This window comes from Gambusia affinis, linkage group LG09, assembly GCF_019740435.1.
Source record: "Gambusia affinis linkage group LG09, SWU_Gaff_1.0, whole genome shotgun sequence".
Taxonomy (NCBI): domain Eukaryota; kingdom Metazoa; phylum Chordata; class Actinopteri; order Cyprinodontiformes; family Poeciliidae; genus Gambusia; species Gambusia affinis.
In genome coordinates, this window is record NC_057876.1 from 28,375,810 (window position 1) to 28,384,550 (window position 8,741).

Here is an 8,741-nt window from a genome sequence, read left to right on the forward strand (position 1 = left end):
TGAGAAAGTTGAAAAAAAAATATTTACGTTAAGATTTTTTAAATATTTTATTTCTTTGTGTTGATCAACCATACAAAGTTTAAAAAATACTTAAACTTAGATTATTTCATTTTATGATTTAATGCATCTCACCACTAGATGTCTCCCACCTCTCAGTTCTTCCAAACCTAAAAAACAGGGTTTCCATATCGACTGGGGCCTCTGGTAAGGATGTGTAGCTTAATTTCACACTGAGCAAATTACAGAATCCAACCTTTAATTTGAGCCATGTGCTGCCGCCAAAATGCATCTTCAAAACCAGCAGATACAGAGAATAGAAAACAATACCTGCAGCTTTTAAACTCCTTATCTAATATAAATAACACAACAATGGTGCAGGAATCAGGTGACAAATAATGTGCTGATGCATGAAAGGTTTGCACCACTCTGAATCTGTCGCTGATGTTCAGGTGTAGTTTGGCTTCTCCCCTAAAACCACTCATCCACTCTGCCAGGATAATAAATCATTTCCCAGATTACAGTTTGCATGTTGGTGCCAGACAGAATAACTCCCCTCGCACTTCTTTCATATTCATCCCACTTAAATAAAACAGCATGGAGGAAATTCTTGGAAACTTCAAAAAGCTTTTTAAGAAAATAAAAGTGAACCAAATCTTAGTTTTTTGGTTCCAACAAAAGTTAGGGACATGAGTACCTGGTCTAAAAACAGAAGCACAAATGAAGAAGTCATTAAAGTGGATTAAGAAAAGCGTGGCTGGCTCACGTGAGAGAAAACCTCTCACGAAAAGACAAGATGGAACGGGACGAGCCGCAGTGGAGAGGAGGCGGCATCTTGAAACAAGCAGTGTCTCCTGCTGCAGAGCCTGCGTGACCCCGTCACACCTACCAAATCCTTCTCTAATCCTCCCTCCACCCAACCCACTGGTCAATCTCGCAGGTCACCTGTACCGAGCCGAGATCCTCAGCCTGGGTGCCGCTGTCTCTTACGGATTTTGACCAGTCCTTCTTTTTACTTTCTTTTTTCTATCGTTTTCTGGGAATTCTTCTGGCTTCCAGTGAATCCGGATGTCTTTTTTCCTGATATCTCCTCGATGTGAGCGTTTTGGGAGCATAGGTTGACGCCATGCATCGACTGCTCTGTCTGCATGTATTCCTATGCTGTCTCAGTATGGCTCTGTCCTTTTGTCCCTCACAGTGTACCTGTGTCTTTCATGGACGGGTTGAAGGAACAGGAACCAGGTAACGAGAGCTTTATTGAGTATACACACAAATGCACCTTTCTTTAAATGGAAGATTGTTTATATCTATAATACATCTAGAAAATCTAATTTTAATAGGAAATAGTTCTGATAGGGTAATCAGGGTCCATAACTTTGCATGCAATACTGAAGGAAGAGTTCTTAGACGGATCCTTACTGGTGTGTTCTGAAAGAATTGATGCATGACCCAGACTGGATGTAATTGTTGACCTGCTGGGCCTTGGCGTTTTAAAAGCAACTTAAGTACAGAGGCACCCAGAGAGTTTTAGAATACAATTTATATGAAATATTCACATTGCAGAGGATTTTCCCCTAAGCCTTCTGACCTATATTAACTTAATGTTGTTATGTTCATGGCGTCGTGCTAATCCCTTTATAAGTGAGGAAGCCCAGCTTTCAGTCTCATTAGTTGCATTAGTCCTAGACTTTCTAAGAAACATCTGAAGGCAACAGTTCAGCCTGTAAAAAAGCCCCAAAACTGCAGGAAACTGAGAAATTAGCATTAGCACCAGCTCTTGTGCGAGCATTATGGGCCCTACACATTCTGCAGTGCTACTATGGAAGATTTTTTTTTTTTTCTTTCTTCAGATCCAGACAGCTACATGTAATTCCTAAATATTTTCTACAATTACCTTTCAACAGAATTGCTTGGGTCAAAGGTTTTATCGCTCTACCAGCTTCTCACAGTAGCTTGCTGCAAAGTTTGGCCCATTCCTCTGTACAGGGCTGAGTTTGGCTTGTAAAAGCTGCCTTATTCACACACACCTTTTCAACTTTCTGTGGTATTGAGATCAGGGCTTTTTCATTGCGCCAAACCCTTGACTGTTGTCATTAAGCCACTTTGTAGCTAATTTGGCGGAATGGTTAGGATCACTGGAAGACTCGTTTGTGCCTAACCTTTAACATCTTCTCTGGTTTCAATGTTTGCAGTTCTCAGGCACACAGGTTTCAACTTTCTCCTCCAAATGTACCGGTGGTCGCAATGAGGAAACCCTTTGATTTTAGTTTTATCAGACCACTGAACATGTTTTCAAAATCTTTTCAGGATCTTTGTCTGTGAGTGAACTTAGAAAATGTACTGTGGCTTGTTATGTCTTTTTGAAGCAATGGGCCAGTGGAGCGGCTTTTCAGCCCCATGCTTCAGGACTAATTTCACTTTGGATAAATTGTGCTCCCTTACCAACTTAAACATCTTAACAAATTCTCTAGCTTGAGTCTCTGCAAATTTGACATAAAAAAAACACCTGAACAGTAGCAGATTGTATTATCTCACACAACAAAGCAGTGTGTTTGATATGCTGCCCTAAAGTACAACCACAGGTGTGCCTTCATTTAACTTAAATGTTGAGAATGAACCCATTAGAAGCTTAAAAGGTCATGAACTCTTCATCCAGACTTTTCTGTAGTGTTTAATGCTGGACTGCCCAAGTTCAGTCTCTTCTCCAACACACCTGAATGAATTAACCACTTATTACCAAACCACTTCAGAGCTGAATGACTGATTACTGATGAGGGAATTCAGCCTCTTATTCAGACTGGTTGGAGAAGGGATGCCTCTAAAAGTTACTAGACAGTAGCCATTGAGGACTCAATGTGAAAGTAATCTTAATGTATATAAACCTCAGGATTTGAAGAAAGTAACTGAATTGAAAGAAAATGTCCATGTGTCATCATTCTGGAATTAAGCAAACAGAAATCATTCTTGTCATCATACCTGAGCTAAAGCAGGTAAAGTTTAGTCCGATCTAATGAGACAAGTGTCTTCTTATAAAGTGAATGTAAGTGCCTGGTTTAGACTGTACATGATGTCTTTCTGTTAATGATGGGAGGTATTTATTCTCTGTTTGGGATTAATAAAGTAGATGTCTGACATATTTTCATCTTCTGTGGATGAAAAGATGAAGACCGACTTTGTAAAGTGTATTCGTCCAAAGCTAACCTTCTGCATTTGTATATTATCAAGTCAGAGGACTCCAAAGCACTTTATACAACAATTAGTCATTCACCTATATTGTACTAGATAAAAAAATACTTCATATGATATGATATATCTTCTAATTCAGGTCAACCAATTAATATTTGTCTTTCAGATCTGTTCTCTGTAACGACCAGGACATGTCTGACATCCCCGTCAACGTCCCTGTGGACACCGTCAAACTCCGAGTAGAGAAAACCGCAGTGCGGCGAATCCCAACCGAAGCTTTTTACTATCTGGTGGAGCTGCGATACCTCTGGATTACCTACAATTCCATCACAACAGTGGATACGGGAAGTTTTTACAACCTGAAAGTGCTCCACGAGCTGAGGCTGGACGGGAATATGATTTCCGTTTTCCCTTGGGAGTCTCTCAAGGAGATGCCAAGGCTGAAGACGCTGGATCTCCACAACAACAGACTCACCAGTGTTGCTCCTGAAGCCATCCCCTATCTAGTCAACATCACCTATTTGGATCTGTCCAGCAACAAACTAACTACCCTGCCCTCTGACCTTATGGATATCTGGCCACCTTTTAATGGTGTGCCCATCTCTTCTAATGCCTCTCAAAAAGTCGTGCTAGGTGAGTGGAAGCAGTTCAGTCCAGCTTGGTTTTACAGGATAATAGGGCCAAGTCAGGACACTTTTGGGGTTGTCGTCCATTACCTCAGGAATGTGTGGTAATGGACGGTAATGTAGGGGTGGTGAACATCAGGTCACTCTGTAATTAGCTTGGCGTAAGTAGTGCAAAACCTGGCATTTGATGTAGTTTACTTTATTGTCCTAATTTGTTGTAGAAAAATCACCTACAAAAGGTTTTAAGTGTTATTATAAAACCTGTAAGTAGAACAACTGTTCTAAATTCAGAGTCTATGATCTTTGATGAGCCTGTTTAGCATGAATCCAGTTTAAAATTAAAATTAGTCATAAAAGGTGTTCAGCTTGGGAATCTATTTTGATTCTGTTGTACTTCTACTGCAGCCACACATAAACAAACACAAACATGTTTTCCAGAATTTGGTCATACATCAAGCAATGAGCCACGGCCGTTTTAAGGTTTATGATTGGACAACAGATGTTTGGTTTGACAATTAAAGAAAATAAGAAGATGAACAGAAAGAAGGGAACAAATAAGACTGATTGAATTCTCTGAACTTTGAATATTAGAAAACCATATTATGCTGATAATATTGGTAAATGTTTCCTCTCTTTCTCACCTGTGCCTCCATCTTTCTGTGACCTTTAACCTTTTGGGTAATTCCATCAATGTCTGGTGTGAGCATTTGCTGCATTTAGACTCTAATTGGTTAAATATTATATTAGTATGAAACATGAAAAGTTTACCACATGTGAATGTATTTGCCAACAATTATTACACTCCAAACAGTCTTTTCCAATATTAATATTGCACACACTGATATTGTGATGATATTCTATCTGCAGTATATTGTGCAGCCTTCATTTCTTTCTCTTTTATCAATGATTTGAGGTAATTCTTTAATATTCTGCTCAACTGTGAGGAAATGTGGTGATTTGACTGCAGCGGTTGTGATGATGTGCTGAAAGAGTAGCAGCCTCTTAAAGAGACAGAGACCAATTTTAACTAATTTTAGGTGTCAGACACTGTGATGCTAGGAATTCACGTCTTTTAAATTATTTTTGATATATACAGCATTGCTAAAAAAAAAACAAAGTACTTCTCCTTTAAGTAATTGATGGTAGTCACTGATTTGGTTGGCTCTGTCATTGATTAATGTAAGCATAATTTAATCAGGTCAACAAATCTAATTGTATTGCTAAAACATATTGAATAAAAGAAAATCAAATGAATATCAAGAGAACAATGTGGAAGCATAAAATAACTAAAACCTTTTTCCTGAACAGATCAATCAAGAGGATTTCTGTAACAGTAAATGGCAAACCTTTAGATAACTGATTTGGTTTTATAGTGCAAGTCAAACATAAAACCCAAACTGTAAGTCCTTTCTTGAGCCCAACTAATTGTTGCTACAAATATTTTGTTCTTTAAATACTGGATGTTCTGTTTGGGTTAACTCTGCATAAAACATTAATTAGACCAGCAGAAGACAATACATGACATAAATATGCTAACCAAACTGCAAAAGCAATGGTGTCTTAAAGATGTTGTGTTGAGTGTTTTTTTAACATAATTTTTAAATATTGACCTGCTGGTATGGATTTAAGCTGATTCTGATTTTCTTTGAAAAGCTTGAAAAAGGCATTTAAAATATTTTTCTATCTTTTCTGCAGTGAGGAGTCATTAAATACATTCAAGAGCAGTCACATCGTCACTCTGAGTGTATGCTGTGAAACGAGGCTTCACAATATGAAAGGATCAAATTAAGACAGATTATATTGTTGCTGTGACAGAAACCACAGGTTTTTTAACAGAATATAAGCCTTTACCTCAACTCAGCTGCAACCTTCCTGTTCTCTTTAAGTGTAGCTTTTTGTTCCAACCTGAAAAAAAAAACAGACAAGTATCAGAATAATGTAAGAAAAGAAATACAGTTCTGACTGACTTGGCTTCTTATATTTCAGTATATTTTAGTGTTTCCTTCGACTCCAACTGAAAAAACACCTCACCGATACTTTGAGCAGCTACGTTTGAGTCTTCCTCATTCAGAACAACGTTAAGTTTTTCACTTTCAGTTTGCGACACCATCAGTCAAACTGAAAATTGTACAGTTCCAGTGGATGGCCAAGTTGTAACTCTAGTTTCAAGGTATTTTAGATGACTTTTGTTTTAATATTACAATTTGAAATGAATCCTTTTTCTATTTTTTAAATCATTTTACTGATAACTCGCTGTAAAATACAAACAGCAGAATTTATTAAAGCATAAACTAGAGTATCATTTGGACCAATCACAATATTGTCCAAACCTTAAGTTTTTGCTTGTTATAATGTTAGTATAGAACCCTACAGGGAATAAAATGATTTATTGTATAAAGTTTTATTTTGAACTTGTGACACGGATTAGGAAGTGTTTACTGTAAGTGACCTGATGATGTTTATTCAACCAGTAAAGCCGATGGAAACTGTGTTTCCATAAACTGTAGGAAGGCCAGCGGCAGCTTACAGGTGCTTTGCGACTCAAGTCAAATTAATCTGTTGAAAGGCTTAGCGTGCGCTGGAACACGGGTTTGTGTACATCAGGTGTTTACTGTCGTAGTTATGGAGGTTCTTTAATTAAATTGTACAACTAATATAAACATAATTTTCCAAACTGCAATGTTTAATGTCTTGTTGCTGACATTGGTGCATTCCTGCAAAGTGCTGACACCCAATGCATCTTCTCAAAGTGCTAATTATTTGAGAGTCCCTTACTGGCTTCCACTAGAGTCAGATGTTCAGTATTGGGCATTTTCAACAACATAATACCACAACAGGTTTTATATAAAATTGTACATAATTCAAATCTCTCATGTCGTTTCATTCCCAGGCCTTCAGGACAATCCTTGGTTCTGTGACTGTAAAATCTCAAAGCTGATAGAGATTTCCAAAATGGCTGACACCCCAGTGATCTTGATGGATTTATTTTTGACCTGTGCCACGCCGGACAATCTAGCTGGTGTCCTTTTTCAGCGTGCTGAACTGGAGAATTGTGTGAAACCATCAGTGATGATCTCTGCTACCAAGATAACTTCACATTTAGGCAGCAATGTCCTCTTGCGATGTGATGCCTCAGGATCTCCGACTCCAGCTCTCTATTGGACCAAGTCAGATGGCTCTCCAGTCAACAACACAGGTAAAATAAAATGTCTTTTTTGAGAAAATATAAATTACATTTTTGATTAATAAAAGGTGGGTGGAAGTCTTCAGTAACTCCAAACTTTTAATAACTGCTTTCTTTTTGCTCCACCATTCAGTTCAGGAGTCACCCGGGGAAGGCATTAACTGGTCCATCATGAGCTTGCATGGAATCGAGCATAAAGATGCTGGGAACTATAGTTGCAAAGCAAAGAATGTTGCTGGCACTGCGATAGCCACCATTTATTTAACGGTGGCCGGTACCATGAGCACTACTGCTCCCCCAGTACGACCCAGCGTTGGAAATGGACCAACCAGCCAAGGCACAGCGATCACTCCTCCGACTGACATTTCTAAATCGCCGCTCACTTCACCAACAGCCCTTCCTGGATCACTAACAACACCTTCTGCTGCCCAAAAGCCACCCAAACCAATCTCTGGTAACAATTCTCAGAAAAGTTCTCTCAAAGAGACCAAAACCCAGCAAGGAGGTAGTGGCAAAAAATTAGCAGCAGATGAGAAAAGTAAGAAAACTGACAACTCAAAAGGTCTTAAAGACCTGGAGATTGTAGAGCAGACGGCTGACAGTGCAGTGCTGCTCTGGACTGCAGGTGGATTGTTAAATGATGCCCCACTTACTGTTGTGTATTCACCATATGGGGAGGATGACAGTAAGAGGACGATGGAGACAAAAGCTGGAAGTGGAAAAGTGCTTCTTGACGGACTGTCTCCTGGAATGAGGTACTCAGTTTGCCTTGTAGCAAAAGGTAGCACCACTGGAAAAGATCCTTGCATTGACTTCTACACAGAGGACGGCGGGCAGAACATACTTTTCTTTATCGTAAGCAGTGTTGCCTGCGTTTTGATTTTGCCTCTAATTGCTCTACTCATCTACAAAATTCTTGCTCTTTACTGCAAAGGAAGCAACACGTCTCTGGATACAAATGAGCTGGAAAAAGAAAGTTATGTCAAATTTGAGACAATCTCAATGAAACAAAGAACTCTGAACTCTCACCCAACTGAACTGTGGGCAAGAAGACCGACGAATGAATCTGAGCGTCTGTTGTTGTGCTCCCGGTCAAGCATTGACTCTCAGATGACCTACAAGAGTGACAGCTCTCGCTCTGAGTATCTCTGCTGATGTCAACATGCGTTGCCAATAATTTAACTCCATGCTCATACATCTGCCTTTCAATATTCTGAAGAAAATGACTAAGAAATGATCAGTTTCTTTTTTTATCCATGGTGTATAAAGAAAGATTGTGATGTACTGAGAATTGTTCCTCTTTAACCATTTAGAAAAATGTAGAACGGATCACAACAACCCCCTTTATCCTATTTCTGAGCCTTATACTTCAAAACGGAAACTATACAGACATCTGGGATTATACCTTTATTAGGTATTAGTGATGTTGTCTTCAATGCCAAAACCATAAAGTTGGATTATAGTGGTGATCTCAAAGAAGACCCATAATATTCTCCACTACATCATAGTTGCTGTAAGGATCCAACTAATCGTTGCCTTACTAAACACAGAAGTACAGTACTGTTTGTGTGTTTGTTAGAACACAATATGTGAATCATTTGATGAATGTTGCCACACTATATTTTCACTTGTAAATAAATGTTTCCTTTGAATGTAAGAACTATTATATGACTCACTTGCATGGTATCTCCATAGAAAAGTATTCTAAAATTATTTTATAAACTCCGAGGAGCATTTAGAGAAAACAC

General features: G+C 38.7%; 1 protein-coding gene across 1 annotated transcript; it reads left to right on the top strand.

The window, feature by feature from the left end:
• The first annotated feature begins 1,099 nt into the window (after positions 1–1,099).
• Positions 1,100–8,155, top strand: lrit3a (info leucine-rich repeat, immunoglobulin-like and transmembrane domains 3a). The gene is made up of 4 exons (XM_044127238.1): positions 1,100–1,239; positions 3,350–3,816; positions 6,700–7,005; positions 7,127–8,155. Exons 1-4 carry the CDS (start codon positions 1,124–1,126, stop codon positions 8,146–8,148), a joined length of 1,911 nt encoding a protein of 636 aa, XP_043983173.1. The 5' UTR covers positions 1,100–1,123; the 3' UTR covers positions 8,149–8,155.
• The last annotated feature ends 586 nt before the right edge of the window (positions 8,156–8,741 follow it).